The sequence below is a fragment of the Malurus melanocephalus genome, unplaced genomic scaffold (assembly GCF_030028575.1).
Source record: "Malurus melanocephalus ecotype Western Australia unplaced genomic scaffold, MMel_1.1 scaffold_341, whole genome shotgun sequence".
NCBI classification, from domain to species: domain Eukaryota; kingdom Metazoa; phylum Chordata; class Aves; order Passeriformes; family Maluridae; genus Malurus; species Malurus melanocephalus.
The window spans coordinates 224,610-249,946 of NW_026623573.1; the positions used below are offsets into that span (position 1 = coordinate 224,610).

Below are 25,337 nucleotides of genomic sequence, written 5' to 3' on the forward strand. Positions count from 1 at the left end.
GCGCGGTGCACAACGCGGAAGTGCCGGTGCCGGGGCGATGGCGGCGCCCGGCGGCCGCGGGGGCCCGGGCTGGAGGGTCCCGCTCCCGGCGAGGGGCGTCCCGGCCCCGGCCCTCTGAGGGCTCCCGCTCACGGCCCTCTGACGGGTCTCCGCCCCGACCCTCCGAGGGGCGGCCGCCGCGTGTGCCGCGGGTCCCGGGCTGGGCTCGGGCCGCCGGCCCGGCGGCGGGGGGGCCATGGCCACCCGGCGTCTCACGGACGCGTTCTTGTTGTTGCGGAACAACGCGGTGCAGAGCCGGCAGCTGCTGGCCGAGCAAGTGAGTAGTTTCGGCTCCTCCAGCCCTCTGAATTCACGTAGCATGGCTGCTGCGGTGAGTCTCCTCCCTTCATCCTTCTGTACTCGCCGCGCCCCGGGCTGCGGGGCGGCCGTGCCGTGCCCCGCCCTGCCCCGGCCCCTCACCCGCCCCGCTTCCCCGTTCCTCTGAACCCTCTCCTCAAAACCTYCCCGTCCCCCGACCTTCCTCCCTCTGCCCCTCCCTCCCCACCCTGTTGATTCCTATTTTCCCAGTCCTTCACGTAAAACGAATAGAAGAGATCTGTGTGTGCTGATCGCATCTCTATTCGCTTCGTGCGTAATAAATTAGTTACAGGTCTAACAGCTTCATGTTAGCATTAACATGAGTTTTTTGATGTCTCTTTATCGAAAATAAATAAATTTATTAAGCAGAACTCTTCTATTCACCTCACTGTGGGCACTGTTAAATACACCGGTGGAGTTTATTCCCATTGCTTAAATTWCTCCATAACTTGCTCTGATGGTCATTGCCCTATTTATTTATCCCGAAGTACACATAAACTGATATGTGAGAGAGGGGAGTCAGTAGATTCTAATTTAACTCCTCTTTACACAAAGTACCAAAAGTTCCTGGTTCAGAGGCAGTTTCTGTAGCTTTTTCTAGGTTTTGAGCTATTCAGGCTGTGATGGGCTGCTTGGCAGCTCAGCTCTGCTCAGGTTTTCACACTTGCTGTTTAAACTTATCATTTATTTGTCATAACCGTCAGTAAATACCTGCTGGCAGTCTCATCATTCTGAATTTTTTTACATTAATGCATTTTTTGTAGGAAAAACAGCGCTTCCTGTTGTGTCAATGGTTTTAGTTCATTGCTAACTTTATCACACCTATGTCTAATAACTGTGTATTAAATTGCATTTGCAGAACAGGGAATGTCAATAGTAATTTGTATTATAGATGTGTATTTTGGCTCTGTGTATTTAGTCCTTGTTAATTTTATTAATTTTTTTTTGCCATATCAATGTCACTTCTGCACATCCTTGRGTGTATTAAAATAGCACCTAGAAAATTGAAACTATCTACTCCTGAGCAGTGAAACTGCACTTTACTCAGCAGCCAGTGCAATAACACTTAGCATCTGCATCAAATATTTATTGACAGTGTTTGTTATCATTAATTGAAGGTTTTTGCAGGGCTGCTCATTCAAATGCAGTGGAGGCTCTCAGTGACTGAATTGCTCATCTGTGTGATGGGTGAAGGGAGTCAGAAGCTCAGTTTTGGCCCTGRTGGGCAGTTCAGAGTTCTGTAGTTGCTACAAGTGAACTGTTACAAAAAAAAAAAAAAGTAAAGATGACAATGTGAGCTGCTTGCCTTTCATGGTTTGAGATGCCTGTCACTGTCAGAATTGTGGGTTTCCTTCTGAGTGGTGCTCCCAGAGCAGCTGCTCTGTGCCAGCAGGGCAGGATTACAAATTCTAACCTGTAGGACTTCAGCTTCCCTTAGTTCACCTCCAGCTTTCTSCTCAAGAAATCCTTTGCTGTGAGAACTCTGTCAAGAATTGCATTCTAAAGTCAGACAATCAAAGCAGGACCTGAACAGTACAGTCCTGATTCARAAGCCTGGGGAATCTCATAAGAGATCATCAGTTGATGCTTCTTTGTTAAACCAAAAGTATTTTGTCCAGTTTTAGGTCTGACTTTGTTAGTGTTTGAGTGAAATATCCTTTGRCTCACACATCCCCTCACAGTGCAAGGACTGATGAAGGTGCAGATATGCTGCCTTGTGTATTTTTTCAGATCCCTGCAGGGTTACTGTTCCCTGAAAGTAGAGCACAGCTCAAGTGTGTACAGAAGTGACTGAATATCTGCTTTTGCTTTGTGTCTTTTGCTGCCTTTTATCCTGTGAGAACGGGGGTCCTTGTCACAATGTCTTATAAAAGCTTCTCTGAGCCCCCTCCAATCATAACCAAACCCAGTGGATGCTGAATGCTGCAGTCAGGCTGCCCTTGCTCTCATACCTCAGTGTATTCTATTGCAGGTTTTCTCCCTGACATTTCAGTATTTAGAAACTTCACTGTGCAATTACTTTGTAAAACAAACCAAGCTCTGCACTTGATCTCTTATGTTCTTACTGTTTACCAAGGAACTGAAATATTTCTTTTAAAAGTTGCTGCATTAAGAAAAATGCTGACTTAAAATGCAATATCATGATGTATTTATTGATTAACCATGTCTTTAAAAAGTTTGTTTGTTCTTGGTAAACCATCATGCTTTAAAAATAAATCAGTATTTTCTCAACTGACCATGCCCTATATCTGTCCTATGTCTCTTTTTTCCCTTTTGTCTTTTGCTGTCTCTAACTGGATGGGGCTGATGGGATCCACAAATCACTTCAGGAGCTGGATGAGGTATTGTTTTTCACATTTTATTCTGCCATGGTGCATCAAGCTAACATCACTGAGCTAAAATATTCTTTCTTTATTCTGCTAGCTTATTGAATTTCATTATAGGATGAAGTGTCTGTGCACAGTAGAAGGACAGGCTGCATAGARAAATCAAGCATTTTGTGATATAATATATTGTGAATAGATAAATGTATTAACTAGTCTCATTTACTATGCACACATAGGGTAGGATGACTTTGCACAATCAAGCCATTAACTATTTTTCATGCTGTGCATAAATTATGCAAACTTTATTGATCAGGAAATAAGGTCAGGAATAAAGAAATTGCTTTCAAGAAAGGGCTGCTCAGGAAGCAACAAGGGTTGTTTCTTAAAAAAGAGTGGGGAAGAGAATGACAAAACTTTCCAGGCCTGATAAAGGAAAATTAGAAATTTGGGAGAAATCAGGAAGGAAGGTGAAACCTTTCCCAAGTCATCWGTTATGCTTCAAGTGGTATCACTCATGATCATCTCCGTACTGCCTTGGCTATTTGTGTTTAGCACATTTTAATTATCACTAAGTTATTTAGCCACTTGAGTTGAATGTCAATTTGCAAGTGTGTTTGTTCTTCAAAGTAACATTGTTTGAGAACGAGCAGTTATAATGTTTTTTTCTGAGATTTTTCCCAAATGCAGTTTTCAAACTTGCAAGGCCTGATGTGAACTGTGCTGCCCCATTGGCTGTGATTTACTGTCTGATAGAAATGTACCAGCATGAGAGTTACTTGAATTCTCTCTGCAATGCCATTTTTCCTCCTGGAAAATCTGCTAAGAATTTGTTGTAAGAGTATCTTTAACCTTTCAGATCCTGTAGGAAGTGGCAGGATATCAGTCATTAGCACAGAGGGACAAACCAGGAGATGTGATGTTTGATCATACTCACATCATGAGCAAACACATCTCTGAAGTTAATTTCTATGGGAAGGCAAACAAGCACTTTTTCTGATGCTCAGGGATTTGGATYTAATTAGAACAAAACTAATTTGCTGTCTTTTTTCCCCTTGTGCAGCTGGCTGATGATCGCATGGCCCTGGTGTCGGGAATCAGCTTAGATCCCGAGGCRGCCATCGGAGTGACAAAGCGCTTACCTCCCAAATGGGTCGATGGAGCAGATGAAGTAAGTGCTSTGCTGGGACACATCCAGCACAAGCTGGACCTCCCATGGAGGGATTTATTAGTGTTGTCACTTCCATTCTGTCAGTTTGGTGACAAAAATAGTATTAGAGGGAAGATTAACAGAAGAGATTTAGTTTGAATTTTTGTTTGAGCTTGATGAGGAGTCCGGTCAAATAGACTCTAAAATGATGGAGAAAGCAGTTCAGTGTTTGAAAACAGGAAACATGAGTTTCTTGTAGCAGAAGGATTTTCCTGCCTCTGCAGCCTCGATGCCTTGCAAGTCACAGAAATATTTGGACAAATGCAAGGGAATGATTCTGGAGGCAGAGGCAGCAAGTTAAATCTTTTCTCAGTATTTGGAGAGTGAATCTATTCTTGACTTTCTGAAAATCCTTTTTCTTGGATGTACACTCAGARCACATGTTGACTTATCAGTCTGTGTGTCCAGAACCCATTGTTCAGCAGAAAGATGTTCAGATCCCTTTTAACTGCTATAATAATCATCCTTACAGGTTATTTTTGATTACTTGGTTGAAAGCATGGCACTTAACTTCTGCTGTTGAGTTAAGGCCATTCAATGTTTGACARAGTTGAAGATGTGACCTGAGTTTCCATTTATGTTTTTGGAAGTTGGCTAAATCTTCTTGCTATGATACTGTATAATAATCAAAATATTATTCCAACTTAATGAAGCAGATTTGAAAACAGCAGTCTTGCCTAAGATTAACGAGTCAGTTAAGCAGCAAACTCAAAAAAGCAGCAAACTCAAAGTCTATTAAGAGTATTCAGTTCTTAGTCAGCTTTTTATGTGGCTTTTAATGATACTTGGTTTGCCTTTTATGTACAGATTTCTGTTAATGATTTCTGTCTAACATTTGTCAGAACCTTTTCCCCTGAAACATGAGTTAATTCCCTTTCTTCCTGTTGGCTTTCTGTTTTAGATTCAGTATGATATTGCCAGGGTTAAACAGAAGATGAAAGAATTAGCCAGTCTTCATGATAAACATCTAAATAGACCCACACTGGATGACAGCAGTGAAGAGGAACGGGCAATAGAAATAACAACCCAAGAGATCACACAGGTACAGACTGCTTTGGGTACTAAACCTCCAGTTTGGCACATCTTTAATGCACTAGGACAAGGCAGTGGTTTGCTTTGAGGAAAGCGTTTGTTTTGTGATCAGTGTTAGAGTGAGCCCGAAGTCCTGGGCTCTGCTCTGAACTTCCCGCAAGTCACAAAACCTCCCTGTTCTTTCCCTTACCTGTTTGCTTTTCCAAAAGCAATAGAATAGGATTGGGAGATTAATCAAATCAAATTTACAGATATCTCAGAGAAATTCAGATATCCATTCTAAGGCTTGTAGTCGACCTAATTATAAAGAGGCAAATGTCTCTGATGATAGGTAGTTGTGTTACTCTGCTACYTTATTAACTTTAAGTTCATTTATGTTCTGCTTCCATATATTTTTAAACATTGCACAAGGCAGTAAAAAAAATAATTCAAAAAAATGTACAAATCAAAATACTAGTCTTCAGTGTGGCACTTTGTAATGTGACATTTAAGTGTGTGTTTTTRCATTTAATGTATCCTTTTCCACTAATGGAATTGTTTTCTCAGTTATTCCACAGATGTCAGAGAGCAGTCCAGGTGTTGCAGAGCAGGTCACGTAGCTGTACAGAACAAGAAGCACGTGTTCTCAGGAATGTAGTGTCTTCCTTAGCACAGTCCCTTCAGGACCTCTCCACCAACTTTAGGCATGCACAGTCTGACTATCTCAAACGTAAGCATAAGAGATGTATGGTAATGGCATGGGATGAAAAAATATGGAATCCACTCAGTGAGCTGTGCTTATTGTCTTGGCTGGGAAAACTTGAAGCCCAGAAGGGTTAAGTGATGCACACAGGACTAATCAGAGGTTAGAATGTGAGAGTTTCTGGTTCACAGCCCATGTTCAAACCTTATTTTTAATGTTGCTAAAGAAGAAATGTCATAGTCAAGTGTATCAGCAAAACAGGGTATTTCATCCGTCCACATTTTTAATGCATTTTGCTTCTCAAAATGTGGTTTGCAAAGCTGCTTCTGTTACACTGGTGAAGCAGTCTTTGGTTTTCAGCCATGATACCTGCTGTAGGTGGCAGGCTGTGATAGATAAAAGGTAGTCGTGATAAAGAAAAATTCTGCATCCATAAACAGATCGAAAGTGGAACAACCTCTGTTCAAAACTCTAAAATTTTGTTCAGTACTGTTTTAAGCTGAGTCAGATTATTTTAATCTTGAAAGAAACCCACAAAAAGTTGTTTTTCAAATTTTACATTGATATTTCTTCCTCCTGTGGTATAAATGACACAGGTGAACTGAAGATCCAGTTCAGGCAAGGAATGTTCCTAAGAGAATTTGTTACAAAATATCTTGGAGTGATCACACTTTAAGGCTCTTAACTTACCTATTTTTTTAACTTCATGGAACATAGCAACTGAAAAATCACTGATTTAATCAGTCTCTGGTTGAATTTGTTATGCTTTTTTAAAATAGTAAGCCTGACAGTTTAAATATTGTGATTTATGTAATTTACTAGCCAGGATTTCTATTTTGTGCTTTTCTGTCTGGTGCTTCAGASCTTACTCRGGTTATAGTGYGCTTAAATATTATGCTCAAATGTAGTCTGTGTTTTACAGGTATGAAGAATAGAGAAGAAAGGTCTAAACACTTCTTTGACACCTCAGTCCCACTGATGGATGATGGGGAGGATGATACCCTTTATGATAGAGTAAGTTGTTATTACACAGATTCAATATGAATTGCATTTTCTCAGGTTATAAATACCTGTCCCAGTTATCAAATCTTGTTATCCTTTTAATAATTTCAAACRTTTTGGTGCTGTTAATATTAGTTCAACATGTAAATCTTGTCTTTCAACAGGGTTTTACTGATGACCAGCTGGCATTGGTGGAGCAGAACACACTGATGGTGGAAGAGAGGGAACGAGAAATCCGMCAGATTGTGCAGTCAATCTCCGATCTCAACGAAATATTTAGGGACCTGGGAGCAATGATAGTAGAACAGGTACATTGACAGCACAGTGCTAGGAAGAACTGGGATGTTCCATGTAGTGTGAAGGCTTCCAGACTCAYTTTTCCTAACTTAACTCTTCATACTCAGGTTTCCTCTGCTTGAAATATGCCACAAACTGAGTTGATGAAAATAACAGAATAAAAATTCAACTGGTAATGCATGTTCGAGTAAAAATATACAAAATAAAAAGACCATAGAAAGCCAAAGTTCTTGTGGTTGTTTCTCCCAGAGAGTCAGTTTATGTTAAATATGTCAGAAAAAAGCACCTGGTCTGGAATTAAGATGRTTATAGGGATGTGATGTGAAATGGTGACAGAGCTGCCATTGGGCACTGAGCAGAGAAGTTGTTTAATGAAATTTCAACTGATTCTTCTGTAGAAATTCATTGTTTACATAGTTCATGAGCTATTTGCTGTGAATGTTGTTACTCTGCTGCTTATAATAATAAYTGCTTTATGAAGTTCATTTAGGTTCAATTTGGTGCTTGTTTTCTYCATTCTGTTTAGGGAACAGTTCTAGATAGAATTGACTATAATATTGAACAGTCATGTATGAAAACTGAAGAGGGTCTAAAACAACTGCATAAGGTAAGCTGATGGAAYACTTCAGCTGTTTTGCATATCTACTAATCTTTTATAATTAAATAGCTATGAAGTTATTCAGTCAATTTTCAGTTGGACATCGTCCCTTTTAGAAATTATTTCTGTACAGTATGAAATGTCCAGCTGTACTGTAGGAGGAGCTTTCCATAGAACTTCTGTTAATGTCATGCTTGATGCCTCGAGTTAATTTCTTAAATGACTTTCTGGGCATCCAACCAATGTGCTTTGATATTTATATTGCTGACCTGATGGGACCTGTCTGCAATTCCTTCTCTGTTTGGAGAGCCAGGCACTTGGGAAATAGGGCTGGTTATTGGGTACCTCACTGCAGATTTTAATTTGAAAACATTATCTCAATCATGTGAGCAGAAACAATAATTATTAATATTTTCTTTTACCATCTGACACTGGTTACATGTCAGGTCCAACCTCTTGCTTAATGTGAAGCTTTTGCTATGRACACCTGAAAAGTTTTAAAAGCACTGATCTCAGCAGATCAAGAGTGTTGTGGGCATTTTGCTTTGGTTTAGTTTGAGCTTTTATTAATTAAAAACAAAAAGAAGTTTTGTTTTGTTAAACTTCTATTAGCAGACTTCCATTTGGCTTTTGGAGAGTTTTTCTCCATGTTGTGTCCTTTTAATTCTTCTGGGAAAAGGAGGAGAGGGGTGAAAAAACAGTGTTAAAAGAAAAAAGGAATGAAGCAGAAAACTAGAGAACCAACTCAAAAATAAAAGCTTTCAGTTCAAATTAAAATTAAATGAAAATGCACAGCTGATCAAATACAACAGATATGCCTATTAAAAAAGGAAGTTCTGGGGTGATTTTTAGTGTCCTTCAAATGTAATACATGAGTCTTAGCAAGGTGAGCCTGCTCTTTAAGACAGGGAAATGTTGACCTCAGTGCATATTTACCTTCACTGGAGTTTATGGTGCAGATCAGAGTTACTATGTGGGAATTGCCTGCAGTATTCATTGTATGAAATGTCAAGTTACCAAAGAACAATTTGAAACAGATGGACTTCACTTACACTAAACAAGAGTCTGTGCTTTAGCATTGTTGAAATCTTAATTATTAACTCTTTCTTTTCTGTTTTATAGGCAGAGCAATATCAAAAGAAGAATCGGAAGATGCTTGTTATTTTAATTTTGTTTGTTATAGTAATTGTCCTCATTGTTGTTCTTATTGGTGTAAAGTCACACTAGGTTTCGCTTCATTTTCTCATTTTTGGAGTTTCTGTGAACTTTTTTCCCAATGTGAATGGATGGACCTGCACTCCAGAAAGCTGCCTTTGTACGAGCCCTTGTGGTGCAACGTCTGTGCAATGTTTCTGTAGAATTCTTCAAAGTACAAGTTTGGTGACCTGTGAGGTGTTTGTAAGGATTATATGGAAAATGTCAGGAAATTTGATGCTCCCACATGAAAAAAAAATTGGCGCTCTATGCAGAGGTATTTGGAAATAGCATACTTAAGAATAATTAAAAATTGAAGTTTACCAGTGACTACAGTAATTAGTGTGTTACTGTGARCAAAAATGTGTTGTCTTCTATATTCTTATGTCAGAATCGTTGTAGGCTTCAAATTTAAGCCATGTTACTGAGTCAGTGGGACTGGATATCAAAAATTGATCTATGTGTAAAATACGTTGAGACACAAAATTGTTTGATTGAATGCCCTTTCTTCCAGACTCAAAAACTCCAAAGAACTGGATAGACAGCTAAAAAAGAAAGCTTTTAGCAACCAGAACGTAATCCAACCCCTGTGATCTTAATTTAGATACTGCACCATTACTAAGAATCAGTGGTACTTGATCTTGTAAATAACAAGATGTAATCACTGGCATAATTTAACATGTTTAGTTAATTAAAAAATTTTCTGAGCTTGAGTAATCATGGGAATGATTTTCCTTCATGGGGTTGATCATATATTTTTTTCATGCATAATTTTTTTAGTTTAAAGTACAGACATTACATTAAAGCAGCTGTGAAGTTTAGCTGAAAAAATAGAGTAGAAACCCAAAAAGAGAATCTCTCTGGCCTGCTGTAGTGGGTCTTGGATGTTTCAAACTGTAACTGCTGTATAAGCTGTTTATTTTATAGTGCATTTGTCCATATGGGTTATGTTTTTTGTGTAAGAAGTGGCTACACTACAGTAGATATTACATCCATTTTCCCTGACAGAAGATTCTCTTTCAAATGTCTGGAAGAGGAGCTGTTTGTGGTCTTTTACTGACCAAGAGAGATGTCATGCAAGTGACATGTTACAAGGCCTTCAGTGGAGGATTTGGGGTTTTCACTATTTTTTTCAGTGGAAAGCTTTGCTGCAGGCCGTACAAGAGAAATTAGGGCAACATGTAAGTAATAGAATACTCTTAATTTAATTCAGGCCTGAAGTGGTGTGCAATTTTAGAGGCCTTGTCTTAATATTTTTAATACTGCTTTTTTATATGTTTGGTTTTTTTTTTTCCCCAAAGGGACTGTAACTTCCTTCATTTTTTTGACTGATACAAGTGCTCCCCATAGACCTGCAGAGATGCTCTGCTCCAAGCCCCTGACATGCAGTTTCAAAACACTATGATACTGAAGTTGCATCTGTTGCCTGCCCCGAGTTTCTTTACTCTGTGCTAAAGAGGACTTGAGACGTGGCTTTAAACTGACCATTTTCAGGGATGGACCTGAAAACACAGACTGCAAAAACGTGAAAGCCTTGGCTTTTTGTGGGGCTTATGAAAAGCTTTGTAGCACTCTTGTTACCTCTAGAGAAAGGGGATGTTGAACCACCAAAACTGCCAGTTCAAACTCTTCACTGAATTGATGAAGTAAATTGGTAAAAGGAAGAATGAGGCTTGTGTTGGGTGTGCAGCTCCCCTGTTCTGGTGATAGATCTTTCAATGATCGTGAGTAAAACTACTGTCTCCCTCGTGCTGTCTGCATCACTTGGTGTGAAGCAGCAAATTGCTATAATTTAATATACTGTATTTGCAACTTTCTCTCTAACATGAGATCGTGTTATTTATTTCTGTCTTGACCGGTGCTTTTGACATTWTATCATGGCAGATGGATTCAAAGAATAAAACACTTCCAACTTAATTGGGCAATTATTCTTTTTTTTTTAATTTAAATTACAAACTGAAACATACTTTTGTGACGTTAACATGTTTCTGTTAATAATAAATCAAAGTGGCAGTGATGTGACATTTTTTTCTAAAAAAAAAAGTAACTTTCTGTAGGACAATGTCATTTGCATTGTCAAGAGTTATTTCCCCTGAGTTATGCCCACTGTTTACCTATTCTCTACCCAAATTCTGTCCAAGGAAATGCATTTTTAGTGAGGTTAAACTCAGATGTCCAGAGCCCTGTGTAACTTGAGCTGGAATTTATTGAATTCTATTGAGGAAGAAAACTCTGGACAGTCTGGTTTCTAAATCATCGCAGGTTTGTGGCTTATTCTGAGTCAGTCTGAATAACTTATCAGCAGTAAAATCAAACCCAGTRCTGTGCTTTCTGGGAGTATCCCCACAAAAAGGGTGCTGTCTGTGCCTTTGGGCAAGGAAAGTCCAGAAAAGCCACAGCAGCTGCTGCCTGCTCAGGTATTCCAGGAGCTGCCTGAGCCTCCTGCCCAGCCCTGTCAGTCCCAGCAGGGGACTGGGACAAAAAAAAACTGGGACCCTCTCTCAGGCTGGGGCTTGTTCCTGTTGCTGGATTCTTCTCAACCTGGGAGGAAGCTCAAATTCCTTACAAAAGAATAGAACAGCATCTAAAGCATCTCCCAGTCTGTGTCTCCTTATCTGGTGGGAATGGCCTGTAAAAGCTGTTGGCTTGTGCAGAATTTCTCCATTTAAATGCATGTGAGCGTGTAAAAAATGAGCTGCAACTTGTTAACAGAAATTAATTATATGCCAAAAGGACAGTATTAAAAGTGCTGTAATAGCAATTATTTTTCTGCAAGTTTTCTCTAGAAACTSAAAAGTAACGTGGAAGAATTGGTTTCTCCCTTGGTGATTCTGGAATGTGCTAAAAATTGGAATATCTATACTTGATGTAGTATTCAGTGCCTAGATTGCATTGATCTAAGGTTTGCTTTTATGAACCACTTCAAGGAGTCTTAACTCCTTTGCTTAAATCTTTGGAACCGCTGCTTTTTGTACAGTCTTGCAAAATGTAAGTTCCTGGATAGGTGACAGTRAAACTGATTTTGTTGGAAAAAAATACATGTGTACCAGAAAAAAAACACCAAACCAAACAGCCTTCAAAAACAGATTCATTAATACAGAGAATTCATTATGATTTTGCATATTGATTATGATGGATTGTATAAGATTATATTTTAGTGGCTTAATTCCATGAATACTTGTAGAGGATCAATAATTGGAAGACACGTCCTTGCTGCAGCTTCGCTGAAGCTCAAATAGAAATGTTTGCAGCCGCTGCTGGTGGGACGTTCACAGGGAGTTTCTGTAGATAAAATTGATTTTCTCAGTCCATTCCCTTCATGAGGACCTTCCTCTGCTGYCCTTAACTGCAACAAAAGGATCGCGGGTTAGGGGAGTGTTTCCTACTGTTTTATTTGCTTTTCAGATGCTGTGGATTCAGGGAATGTGCTGGTTTTGGACTCTCAGAGCAGCAGGAACAGCATATTTTGAACTCAGTGATTGGGAGCTTACTGCCTGGAGGAATYTTTGGAATGTCTCAATCCTGAAGTAATTGCTGTGCGTCTTCTCATTCCCACGCTGATCTGATGTATTGGGATAACAGTGGATTCCCGAGTGTATTTTTTGTGGCTCGGTGAAGGGAATCGTTAAAGGTGGAGCCTGTAGATTGAGTTACTGTCCCGTCTGTGAGGATGCACAACCAACCTCTGCAACAGATGTTCCTACAACTTTTATTTTCAATAAAGTTTCTGTGATGTCCCTTCCAAGACCTTACTCTAAGGAAGTTTTTTTCCTGGAATTCAGCCTTTTCTGTGTGTGTATTTCCATTGTATGCTTCATCATTCACTTTTCCCGCAAGAGTGGAAGGTTGCGCAGACCTTCCCGGCTTTCCTGGCTGCAGATCAATGAGCATCAGGTTCCGCAGGGAATGGTCACAGCCCCAAAYCTGTGTGAGCTCATGGGGCGTTTGGACAATGCTCTCAGGGACAGAGTGCGATTGTTGGGGGTGTCTGTGCAGGAATTGGACTCGATGATCTCTGCGGGTTCCTTCCAAATCGGCCTATTCTGATAAGTGTCCACTGACCAGAATTGAGGCGCTTGGCTACTACAGAAAGATCCGAATAAACACCGACCCACCATTTAAACGTGCAGTGAAAACAGGCGCTCGGCAAGCGCTGTAGGCTCAGCGCCGTGCCCGGGATCCCGCTCTGGCAGTGCCCGGGGCCGTGCCCGGCGCTCCCGCGACACCGGCGCGTCCCCGCCCCGCGGAGCCGGGGCCGGGCCCGGGGCGGGGCGGCGCGGCCGGGCCGGGCAGGAAGATGGCGAACGTGCAGCTGGAGTTCCAGGCCAGCGCGGGCGAGGCGGACCCGCAGAGCCGCCCGCTGCTCGTGCTGGGGCAGCTGCACAACCTGCACCGCCTGCCCTGGGCGCAGCTGCGGGGGAAGCTGCAGCCGCGGGTCACCGAGGAGGTGAGGCCGCGCCGCGGGTCCGCGCCCCCTCAGCGCCCGCGGGGCCCCCTCAGCGCCGCGTGTCCGCCCGGCCTCGTGGTGCGGCCCGACCCGATCCGACCCGACCCACGGGGGCTGCGCGGCCCTGGGCCCGGCTCCGAGTGCCGGGGGGACCGGGCCGAGCCTGTTGCTGCGTTGGGGCCGCTCCCGCAGCCCGTGTGTGCCCACCCCGGCGCGGGGAAGGCGCTTTGCCCTCTCTGAGGGGACGGGGGGCGGCTGCAGCGAGCGCTCAGAGCCCCCTCCTCTCCCGCAGCCACTGCGGTGGGAGCTGCGGACCTGTTTGTTTAGTGGTGGTGATGGCTTGTGGTAGAATGATAAACGTTTTGCATTGCGGCTTTTAGGTCGCTGGATGTTTGGCAGGGGTTTTTATACAGGGCTCCCCAGTCTCTTATGACAATATTTACCCTTCTTGGTTTTATTTGTTTTTAATTAAATTGCTATGTGAAAAAATAATTCAGAGCTAGTAAATCAGTCCTCCTATTTATCACTAGGAAAACTGTCTCAACTTCAGAAAGCTCTGAACCATGCACTAAACAGTGTGGTTTTAAATTATTATTCATACGGCTTGAAGGAGATGCTTGTAATGGAAAGTACGTTTATATTTTCTGCTTAATGAACAGGTTTGTCAAATTTCCTGGTTCTTTTCACTCCAGAGGCTGTTGTGCACAATTTCTTTGTTTCCAACACCTAAACCCCTGTCATTAAAAAGTACCTAAATACAGCAGGAGTGAGGTGGGAAGGAAAGTCTGGCACAGTTCTTTATCTTTAAATGCTTGGTTTCTCCCCAGGTCTGGCAGTCTGCTCTGAGCACTCTGAATCCCAACCCCACGGACAGCTGTCCCCTGTACCTGAACTATGCCACGGTGGCCGCGCTGCCGTCCAGGGTCAGCCGGCACAACAGCCCGTCCGCAGCGCAGTTCATCACCCGCCTGGTCAGGAACTGCCTGCCAGGAGGAGTCAACAGATGCATTGTTGTAAGTGGCTCTGGTGAAATGTCTAGTGAGTGTTTTCTCGACTTTTCYGGGTTGTAGCTGTCTCCAAGGAGACTGGAAGTGGACAAGTTTTACTGATATAATTATACGGACATGAGCGGTTTTGCACTGACATGTAGGCAAGACCTGACTGTAGTGGCTTGTGCATGGGAATTGAGGCTGGATATGTAAGGAGCATCTTCAACCAGGAATGCCCATGCTCAAGGAACCATTATGGCTTTCTCCAAGCTAGGATTTGGGATGTTAACACACACTTKAGGAGATTGAGGTAGCCTGCAYGAAGGCTGTTATGTCTATATCACAWGAAAGGTGSTTTGCTTGTGTTGTTCAGTGAGTTTTAAAATTCTTGATCCAAATAATGCTCCAGGGTGAGTCCTTTACAGGACAAGCTCTTGGATTGCTTTGGTCATCTTCTGTATGAGCCTGGTGAATTTATTTGTTTCTATGGCTTCTCCAGATTGTATCAGATTTGTGGCTTGTTGGAGAAGACCAATACAGTCAGTGTCAATGAAGAAATTAAATTATACTCTTCACTTGGAAAACTTAYTTGCAAGAGCAATAACTACTTAATTTTTACCCTTTGAAAATGTTTAACTGAAACTGCTTTCTATTGGTAATTTCTGTAAAGAACTTCAGAAAAATAATCTACATGTTAACAACCTTTTGGGTTAGTATTAGCCACATTCTCATATAATTTCTGCCTTCACATTCTCATGTAGTTTTTGTCTTTGTTTCATTTTGAGCACAAATTGGTGATTCCCGTGCTTTTTTTGGTCCTGATCTGTCGGCTAACCTGTGTTAATTGCACTGGTATAATTAAAGCAGTCCAGCTGCCTTGTAAGGATGAACTAATTCCCACACAGTCCAGCAGTGTAATTCATTTTCACACAGGAAATGAACTGGACCTGCTCACTATGGTACTTTCACGCTGCCTSTCCATCCATGCATAACATCACAAACGAGCTTGTCTTGACTCAGGCCTCTGTTATTTCCCACCCACCTCCTTTTTTCCCCCTCTTCCCCAATAATACCCCAGGTACCAGATCTTTTTAAGTGCAGCCCTCCACACCCTGGTGGTGTTGTGTGATGTGTTTTGCTGCTGGCTGCTCTTTCAGATGGTGTGTGAGCGTTCTGAAGTCTTCGCCTCCGCGTGTGCCCTGGCCAGGGCCTTCCCCCTGTTCACACACCGCTCCAGCGCCTCCAGACGCACYGAGAAGAAAACTGTGACTGTGGAGTTTTTTCTGGTTGGCCAAAACAACGGACCTATAGAAGTGGCAACACTTAAAGTAAGATTCTGGGAGGGGTTTCTGTCATCTTTTCCTTCAGTTGGTTGCGTGCACAAACACATCTGTCTCAAGCTAAACCTGGAATTATCTTAGCTCGAGGTTCCTTGATCATGGCATCTCTGAGTAGAAATACTGTRCATATTACTGCAGCAAAGGCTGAAGATGTGATTCAGAATTTGGATTTCAGGGGTGGAAAACACTGAACAAACAGCACAAACAAAATATCTTCTCTCTCRTGTGTATGACAGATGCAAACTGTGTTTTTAGCCTTTATTATTACATTGCCTTTGGTGTGTGGGCTTCTCACTTTTTCCTACCCAGGCAARAGCTGTCTGTAACTGTGCAGGTGATACCATGGTGAAGTCACTCAGAGTTGCTTAACAGGGATCACATATGGCCTCTGCTATTTCTGTCTGATGTACCTCTTTGGCTGAGTTTTTCTGGCAGAACTGTAGCCAGAAACAAGACCCTGAGAAACAAAACAGCTTGGAGAGAGCTACGCATGACAGTGAAATACATCTAAGTCATCTTTCAATGGCAGAAAATCAAAGACTGTTTCCCTTATTTRACTGTTACAGAGAGGAAACTCCCTATCAGGTAACTGTTGGCATGCCAGGTTATTCTTCAAGATCCATGAACTTAAAAGCTATTGCAAGGTTTGCAGTTAATCCGTTAGGGAAATCCCTGTTCACTGCTCTGTTCTGTGCTTCAGTACAGATGGACACTCCTTTAGATCAATGAGTGAGGTWATAGAAATCCCGTAAAAGTTTTGGCAGTGCATTTGACAAAGGATATGGTGTTGCTGCATTTGAAATTCACAGAATTGCAACTCTAGGGTCTGTTTTTCTTCTGTGTGTTTCCCTCTGTGCTTGGTCCTTACTCTGTGAACTGATTTGGCCCCAGAAAAGGGTGCCAGCCCAGTTTTCAGCAAAGTGGCAAAGACAAGCGTGCTGAGAGTACAACTCTTGATCACCCTGTTTTTCCATGCCCCAAATCAGAAAAAGCATAGCTGGTGTCAAAAATATTTCCTTCAGATAGGTAGATTCCAAACCACTTGGGTTATTTTTAACTTGAAAACAAAGCTGCAATTATTTCTACCTCCTGTTCTTCCCCTTGATGTCAATGCCAAAAATATTATTGGCTTCCTCCRAGCTGAGTTTGCACCCCTTAAATTCAACCAGCACCAGACAGCTAATGCAGAGCATGGAAGAGGCATGTGGTARGACATTTTTATCTAAACCTCTCCCTTGGCATGCTGTATTTTACACCTACTACTGCATTGTCCAGGCTATTTTATGGTGAGAACTAGCAGGGATTGTCAGAGTTTTACAGGCACTTCTTAAAGGCTGCCATCATCCAAGTTCTCTGGAGCACTCTGGAAACACAAACACAGGCACAGCTTATTTCTCTAAGTTATGGTGCTCCCACAGGGCTTGGCCTTGGGTTTAGAKCACCTCCTTTCACCTGCATGGCCCTAACAGGGAATCACTCCAGACAGAGCTCGGTTCCTCAGGAGGTTCTTATCCCTTTAGGGACAGTAAAGGAATCAGAAGTAATTGCAGGGAATTGGGCACCATTCCAAAGCAAGCCAAGTTTTAGGAGTGTGATGGGATACAAAAAGTGTGGAGTCCTTGGTCTAGCCAAGCCAAACTCCAGATGCCTCAGCACGAGTGAGTGTCCAACACCTCAGATTCCTGTGAAAGCCATCTTGACTCACCCATGTGCTGTGTGTGGTCCTCAGTGTAGTGTGGCTGCTGGAAAGCTCGCACAAAGTTTCCTTCCCCAGGTCTTACAGCTTCAGGTTGTTAATTCATGGGAGTTAAAAGTTCAAGGTTAGTGTCTGGTGTCTTCATGGTCCTTTCTCTTGCCAGGAGGATCCTTCTGTAAGGAAACAGCCTTGACTGCTTGACCATTTTAATTCTGTCCACTCTTGCATAGATAAGTTTTTACTCATTCCAGGTGAGGGTCAGTCCATTTTGCCACAGAAATCAAGAAACAGTGCATGTTTTACACAAACATGAAATATTCCAGTTTCCCTGTGGGCCTGCCATAAAGCATGTCTCACAGCAGTAATCTTTATTGCCCTCAGCCCCTGTGCCTGCCCTGTACAAACTGCAGTTTCCCGTGTTGCAGATTACACAATCAATGCAGGTTTCCAACCCCAGCAGCCCATAAGCTCATTGTGACTTCCTGAATTAGCTGCCTCTTATCTTTCTTCCCTCCACCTCACTTTGCCTTCTTGGTCTCCCTATGATAGTGGAGAAGGATATTAATTTTGCAATACCAGTTTGCTGGGGAAAGGAAATGCTGTTGGTAAGAATTTGGAGCGCATGGAACATTAAGTTGGATGCATACAGAAAGTGCTGGTTAGCTTGGCTGGCACTGTTTAACTGTGCAGGGCCTGTGCTGCTGGCAGTTAAGCATTAACACGTTCCAGAGGAACCACACASCTGGTGTTGGCTGCAGAGGGGTAAAAGCAAAGCTGTGCCAAAGCCCTGKCCCTGCTCAGTGTCCTCCCTTGTGCCCGCAGTGCCTGGCCAGTGCCACCGAAGGGGTCCGGCTGGCTGCGCGCATCGTGGACACGCCCTGCAATGAGATGAACACYGATACCTTCCTGGAGGTGGGTGCTGATGAGAAAGGGTTGCTAATTGGGACTCCAGACTGCACTAATCAAACCCCAGTGCTGCTGCCTCTCAGTGAAAGCTGTGTGTAGGAAGCACACCAAACCTGGGGTGCTCAGGCTCTCCCTTTGGCCTTTAATGTTTCGTAGAACTGTGCAAAGTTGGAAGGAGGCAGAGTTCACAGCTTGGACTAGGGCACTGGGAAGCTGAAAACATGAATTCTTCATTTGGTCATGGCACTGGATTCTTGTCTTAAAMCTGATGTTGACCAGAGTAACTGAATGAAATTATGGGACAGTTGACACATTTCCAAATAAGCTTTATGATAAACATCTGGAAAGCTGTTGAGAATTAAATTATTCCTGTTCTATTACATCATGATCCAATAGAGTGAACAGTTGTCCTTTACCTCTGAAGATTTCTTTTACTGGCAGAGCTTAAAGGTCAAATTTATATTTCATGCCATGGGAAGTGAAGGATGGCTCAGTGGAATTAGGCCATTGAAAAAGCAGCAGCACTCCCAGAATTGTCAATGTTTGCATGTGTATGCATGCAAAAATCACCCAAACCCCTTAATTGGGTTCCCATTGGTGTAGAAAGGAACAAATGTGTTCTGATGACTCACTGACAAGGTCTTTTTTTTTTAATGATTAAGGAAATCAAAAAAGTTGGCAAGGATCTTGGGATTACTCCTACCRTTATCCGGGATGAGGAGCTGAAAGAGAGAGGCTTTGGAGGTATATCTTGTTGAGTATTCCACTTTTTTCCTAGCAGATGATTGGAATGTTTTGCCATCTCAATTGTAATRTTTCATTTGCACATTTTTGAAACTGTTTTATTGCCCAAGATGTATTCCAGAGTGTTTTACAAGTATTAAATATTCCAAGATGTTTTACAGGAAATACCCACAGATGGTTTRATTCTCTGTTTTCCAGGTATCTACGGAGTTGGAAAGGCAGCTCTGCATCCTCCAGCCCTGGCAGTTCTCAGTCACACTCCAGATGGTGCAACACAAACCATTGCCTGGGTGGGCAAAGGCATTGTGTATGACACTGGAGGCCTCAGCATTAAGGGAAAGGTACAGAAACATTTGTTCTGCTGCTGCCTGTGTTTGCAGCRTTGTTTTCTGGTGAAAGTAATTCAGATAATGACCGTGGGAAGCAAAAGCACCTTTGTATTGAGTTAAATGCTTGATCTGTTGTCATCCATATGGACACAAACTATCAGGGGAGAAGACCAAATGGGATTCAAGRACCACTACAGAACAAATAAATAGCAACATGATGTTTTGCCCTTTAAATACTGCCTGCTGAAAGGCAGAAAGTAGGAACAAAGATATTTAGTTTCTGTTTTCAAAGATAGAACCAAAACCCATTGGAGTTGGCCTCAGTGTGAAACTTAGAAACAACATTTTGCTTTTTACTTTTCTAACAGTTTAGCAGCAGGTTTAGTATTTTTCAGTTCCAAGACAGATCCTCCAATAAGCAGAGGCTCCTGATCCATGTTTGTGTTGTTGATAGCTGAGCACTGTCAAAATCAGTCTCAGAACCATCAGAAATACAAGTTCTAGCAGTCATTACAGTGAAATTCTCTTTTAAAAATAATAAAAAAAAATCAATGGTTCTGTTTAAACAGACTACTATGCCTGGAATGAAACGGGACTGTGGTGGAGCAGCTGCTATTTTGGGTGCCTTCAAAGCCACTGTAAAGCAAGTAAGTAAAATGTGTTAATTGATATCATGTATCCTAGCCCTGCCAAGGAGCTTGGATATATTCCCAGAGACAGAGGCCTGTCTAATCCTGAAGCTCTGACCTGCCACAGTGTTAGTGAGCTTGAGCCACTCTGCTCTTTCTGCTATTTCAGGAAAATATTTCACATCTTTACTGGGATCTTGAGAATTGTGAGAAATTCCTTGAGTGCTGATTTTTTTTTTTAGGGTCTTCCTTGAATTTCAGAGTTTGTTCTGTGGGCTGAGTGGTTTCTAGTTCCTTGAATCAGGTCTATACTTGAGTTATCCAGTGCTGATTTTGTTTAAGCTGTGGGATTTGGGGCAGCTGTTGTCACCTTAGCAAAGAAGGGGATGAGTGACTGGGATATGAAGTCTCCATATTCCAAATCCTGTGCCAGGTCTAATATTAACCTAGTGGGGAAATGGCAGCTCTTGTCTCCTCAGGTTCTGGTTTGTTTCTGTGGTCAGAAAGTAGTGGGGGAGCTGAGAAGAAGCCAGGTATTGAAATACRAAGAATTAAAAATATTCCTATTGCACTTTAACAATATGAACTGGGGAAAAGTGGCTGCTGCCAATAAAACTSTGCCCTCCCCACAAATCCAGTGACTGAGTCTTGCTGACAGAGCAGCTATTGCCTCCAAGGAGTATCCAAAGTTCAAAGAATATTTACTGCTGCAGATTAATGCATAGATCTGATGGATGCTTTGTCCARGGGCTGATCAGTGCCAAATTCCCATTTCTCAATAGTCTAGCTCTGTGCCTTGGCCCTAGCAGCATGTTTGATGTGGAAAGATTGTAAACCTCCCAGTTATCTGCTGAGAATTAAAATTGAAAACAGATTTGTGAGCTGCATCTCAGGCAGAACAACTACCTTGCATAACTAAATCCTTCAGCAAGTTAGATCAGAAGTCTGCAAGAGACAGAGCTGGAACTTAGATGATGCTTTGGGAGGCTCTGGGAATRCCATGGGTGGGGGACACCCTTTCAGTGACTCAGTCCTTGTTTCCAGAGTGGTTTTGTGTCTGTCTGCACTGAGAGAAGTTGCATTCACAGTCAGAGCAGATGTGAGCACAAGTGATCTGTCAGTTCATCCACAATTAGTGCAGCAGTGAATACACTGGCWGTGATATGTTTGGACAAACTGAGCCTGGAGAAATCTTTATATGCCTTTATATGTAAAAACAAAAGAATGAGCTCACTCCTKAATTTTACAGTCTCATGTGAGAAGACCTGTAAATGACATCCCTGAAGAAAGCGTGTTCAGAGTGGCAGTGGGAAGAATTTGTTGTTATGTTTCAAGACTTTTTTTTTAAATGTTTTTAAGAAAAAAGAAAGGTGGAAGAGGTTTCACCTGAGCTATGCTTTGTCACAGAGACTGAGGTGGGAAACATGTTGGATTGAAAGCTCAGTGGGAAGAGGGGCAGAGGTTATTTTCCATSTTCATAAAATGCCTGCCTGCATGCTGTTCAACAATTACACAGTGTGGATTTATAAGGCTTTGGGTGGCAAAATCAAACAAGTGATTTTTCCTAGAAAGATGCATTTMCTCCATTGTGAGTTTTCCAGCACGAAGGAGAAGAGAAAAACRTTGACTAAAATTTTCAAATTTTTTCTTGTTAACATGAGGACCTGCAGACACAAAGAGATTCAGGAAAAGGCAACTGATACTGGAAACAGATTTTCACTTTTTGACAGTAGATTAACAACATGGAGGAGAAAAATCCAGTGCAGTGCAGTGAGATACTGTGAATATTTGGGCTATGGCTTGAGCAAGGTTGTCTCCTCAGCACTGCTGTTTGCCCACCAGCTGGAGCAGAAGCTCACCAGTTGCTTTCTGTCTTGTAAATGCTGCCTGTTATTTTGAAAGGTTTTGATTGATGCCTTTGCCCTTTAGACTTCAGAACATGAGCTGATTCAGCAAGCCCAGATTTCTCCAGCCACGGACTTTTATCAAGAGATTAAGAGTAAAACTGGCCCAGGTTTTCCCCCAGAATTTGATGTTGTCAAGGTTAACTGTCCCAGTTAAGGAGGAGCTATGTTTTTTTATTATTAAATGCTTCTGTCTCCCTGTCTGTTCCTAGAATCCCTCYACACAATACAACTGCTGTATAAATAACAGAATCATCATCCATTTTAAAATATCATCCATAACCACATAAGCACTTGACTTTAAACCAAAATAAAACATTATGAGATATACCAGAAGTGAGGAGGCTAAGGGAACAAAAAACCAAAACAGGTTAAAAATGCTGTGTGCCTCCCAGCAGGAATGATAGATTTAAAAAAACCCATCTAACACCCACCCACCTCTCCAAAAATCCCAGCAGATTTCCTATGACATTTGTTGCTGTCAAGAAGTCCTAATCCATCACTGATTTCAGTCCCAATAAATTAGCTTGATGTGAATCAAAAGCCATTTCTCTGGTTGTTACAGGGGTTTAAGGACAATCTTCATGCTGTTTTTTGTCTGGCCGAGAACGCAGTGGGACCATGTGCAACAAGACCTGATGACATTCATGTTCTTTACTCTGGAAAGTAAGATTGTATCTGTCCTTTTCCCAGAAACAGAGCAAACACCATTTTCTGTTTATCTGAGAGCCATGCAGATTGTGAAGCTGTCCCTAAATCAGCTTCCCTAAATATTGATAATAGTATTTCAGACATCCATAGTAGTGAGTTTTACATGTGCTCAGAGTTTCCTGTTGGTTTTGTAAATACACATGAAAACACACACATACATGRGCTGAACTTCCCTTAAAGCACTCAATTTAGGTAGTTTTTGTAGTACCACCCGTTTTCTGTGTCCATCTGAAGCTGCATTGTTTAGCAAAGCAGCAAAGACAGGCGACCATTGGATGAGAATCTCTGATAAGGAGGGATGTTACCTTTTTGGCAGTAATTTATAGAATCCCAGCAAGGCATCACACACAGGCCCAGCAATCAGAGCCTGCATGAGGGCAGAACTGAGATCTCCCTTTCCTTGTGTGCTCACTCTGGATGCTTGGAGCTGAGGAGTAGCACCCTACTGGCTTGCAGAGTCAAATAAGGAAAGCACATGGGGGTTGAGGCAGCTCTCTGAAGTATTCTAGACCAGAAAAGTGAATCCTGACCCCCAGCCTGAAACATTTCTGTCTGAAATGCCCTCTCCTCCTCGCAGAACTGTGGAAATCAATAACACTGATGCAGAAGGTCGCCTGATCCTGGCTGATGGAGTCGCTTACGCCTGCAAAGACCTTGGGGCTGATATCATTCTGGATATGGCCACTCTTACTGGAGCTCAGGTATTACAGTCTTACATTGGTAACTGAGTTTCCTTTTTGTTCTTTATGCAGCTTTTTTGTTTTTGCATGCTTAAATTAAAAATGGTGTTCTGATGACATTAGCAGCTGATGTAAGCAGGTCAGTACTCCATGTTTGCAATTCAGTTTACAATTACCAGAACTGATCTGTTAATAATGATCAGGATTTTCTTGTCCATTAAATTGCTTTCATTTTAAGTCAAACACAGAATGGTACAAGGGTACAAATTTAACACCWTTATTTTCTGACATGTGTACCTGTTTTATAGAAGGTTCTGTTGAGCAGTGGTGGAAGGTGACATCTTCCTGATTTTGTCCTTTACCTCACCAGGGAATTGCTACAGGAAAATACCATGCTGCTGTCCTTACCAATAAYGAAGAGTGGGAGAAGGCTTGTGTTAAAGCTGGCAGGAACTGTGGAGACTTGGTCCATCCTCTGGTGTACTGCCCTGAGCTCCACTTCAGTGAATTTACCTCTGCTGTAGCTGAYATGAAGAACTCTGTAGCAGTAAGATTTTTTTTTTAAAAGCGTGTGTTTTCTAGACAATGAGCTGGCCTGCTCATAGCTGGCTGAAAGCTCTTCATGGGGGCTGTAACCTTTTAGAAATTGTGGCCATATTGTTCTGGTCTTCAGGGTTTTTCACCTGGGGCTTTGCAGGCAGCATTTAGTGTCAGTTTTKAACAGGGTGGCTGCTGCAAGGGTGTCTTTGGGCTGCTTGCCTTTTAAACATGGCCCTGCACGAGTGCTGAGTGCCTGAAGGGAGACTTCTTAGGAAGTCAGGATGGGCATTCCTGCATCCCAGGAAAGATGGTCGCTGGGAATGCAGAAACCAGGAAATTGAGGATGGAGGCCTCAGAATTGCTGCAGCAGCTTTTGCTGCATTTGAGAGCTCCARTGTGCAGTGAGGGCTGTGGGCAGAAGAGGAATTGAACAGGACCACACCGGGGACTAAGTCAAGGATTTACAGCAAAGTTGATTTGTAAAGCTGTGTTAGGGCCATTCATTAATCTTTGAACGAGATTCACATCACTCTTTCCTGTAGGCAGAATAAACCATTGACATTTTCTTTTCTTGCAAGACCAACTCTGTTTTTATTGCTCCTACAGGACCGAGACAACACCCCAAGCTCCTGTGCTGGGCTCTTCATTGCCTCTCACATTGGCTTCGACTGGCCTGGGGTGTGGGTGCACATAGACATCGCTGCTCCTGTGCATGCTGTGAGTGTCCCTGCCCCTCCCTGGGCACACAGGCTGGGGAGACAACACCTGCTGTGCCTGCAGCTGCTCTGGATTGTGCCCATCCAGTTCAGAGTGACAGAAATAGGTGGAGAAAGGTCCTTTAGAAAAGCACTGACTTGTTTGTGGTGTGAGTTTCTTGGTTTGGTAGTTTGATCTGTTTATATTTTTCATTTCGGTTTTAAAATATTCTAACAGTTGCTTTAATCAGTGACATCTTTATCATTGTAAGCATTGACAACTTGCCTGCTTTCTGTTCCTGGCAGTAATCCCAGCCTTCCATTTTCACCCATTCTGTTTTAAGATGATTGACCAGAGTTGATCATCCTTCCAAAACCACGTTCCCTCTTGGGGATTTCCTTTCCTCCCTTTGGTGGAACTTGCTTATATTCTATTTTTTCCCTAAAAACCAAGTCGATTCATTCCACCTGCCTCTTTTTAAACACAGTTGATTCATCTTGTACTTCAAATCCWTGCTCAGGCAGGGTGGGAGATCCCCTGCCCTGAACAATGCTGGCCTCCATCCACCCACACTCAGTGGGAGCCCTGTTCTCGTGTGTTGGTTCAATCCAGCTGGGTCAGATTGCAGTGAGGATTCAGYAGCACAGAGCAGGGACCACCACAGCTCTCACTGAGTGAGCAGCAAAACTGAAACCAATTCCAGTGCTCGGTCTGAAGTGTGAACTGTGTGGTTTGGTTTTGTTCCAGGGTGAACGAGCTACTGGCTACGGCGTGGCTTTGTTGCTGTCCCTGTTTGGAGGGGCCTCTGAAGATCCTCTGCTCAACCTGGTGTCTCCTCTGGGCTGTGATGGAAACTCTCCCACCGAGGAGATGGAGAGGGACTCCAAGAGACGGCGCCTGGTTTGACACAGCCCCTGCCAGCCCGTGGGGTTACCTCACTTTGCACTGATCTGTTCTCAAGCAATGAAAATGTCACACGTCAGAAATTGCCATTTCTTTTTTTTTTTTTTTTTTTTTTTTTTTTTTTTTT

At 42.6% G+C, this 25,337-nt stretch overlaps 2 protein-coding genes across 4 annotated transcripts; both read left to right on the top strand.

Moving 5' to 3' along the window:
• Nucleotides 1-21: 21 nt before the first annotated feature.
• Nucleotides 22-11,164, top strand: STX16 (syntaxin 16). 3 transcript variants are annotated; one of them, XM_057378123.1, is made up of 8 exons: nt 22-370; nt 3,745-3,852; nt 4,793-4,933; nt 5,470-5,632; nt 6,528-6,619; nt 6,772-6,915; nt 7,431-7,511; nt 8,625-11,164. In XM_057378123.1, exons 1-8 carry the CDS (start codon nt 236-238, stop codon nt 8,727-8,729), a joined length of 969 nt encoding a protein of 322 aa, XP_057234106.1. In that variant the 5' UTR covers nt 22-235; the 3' UTR covers nt 8,730-11,164. The 3 variants fall into 3 exon arrangements, with proteins under 3 accessions (XP_057234106.1, XP_057234107.1, XP_057234108.1); XM_057378124.1 differs by having other exon boundaries at nt 23-316; XM_057378125.1 differs by lacking the exon at nt 22-370 and adding an exon at nt 2,642-2,699.
• Nucleotides 11,165-12,962: 1,798 nt separating this feature from the next.
• Nucleotides 12,963-25,329, top strand: NPEPL1 (aminopeptidase like 1). The gene is made up of 12 exons (XM_057378130.1): nt 12,963-13,143; nt 13,971-14,156; nt 15,290-15,460; nt 17,991-18,080; nt 18,737-18,818; nt 19,017-19,159; nt 19,717-19,794; nt 22,246-22,346; nt 22,969-23,092; nt 23,442-23,618; nt 24,218-24,328; nt 25,055-25,329. Exons 1-12 carry the CDS (start codon nt 12,994-12,996, stop codon nt 25,211-25,213), a joined length of 1,572 nt encoding a protein of 523 aa, XP_057234113.1. The 5' UTR covers nt 12,963-12,993; the 3' UTR covers nt 25,214-25,329.
• The last annotated feature ends 8 nt before the right edge of the window (nt 25,330-25,337 follow it).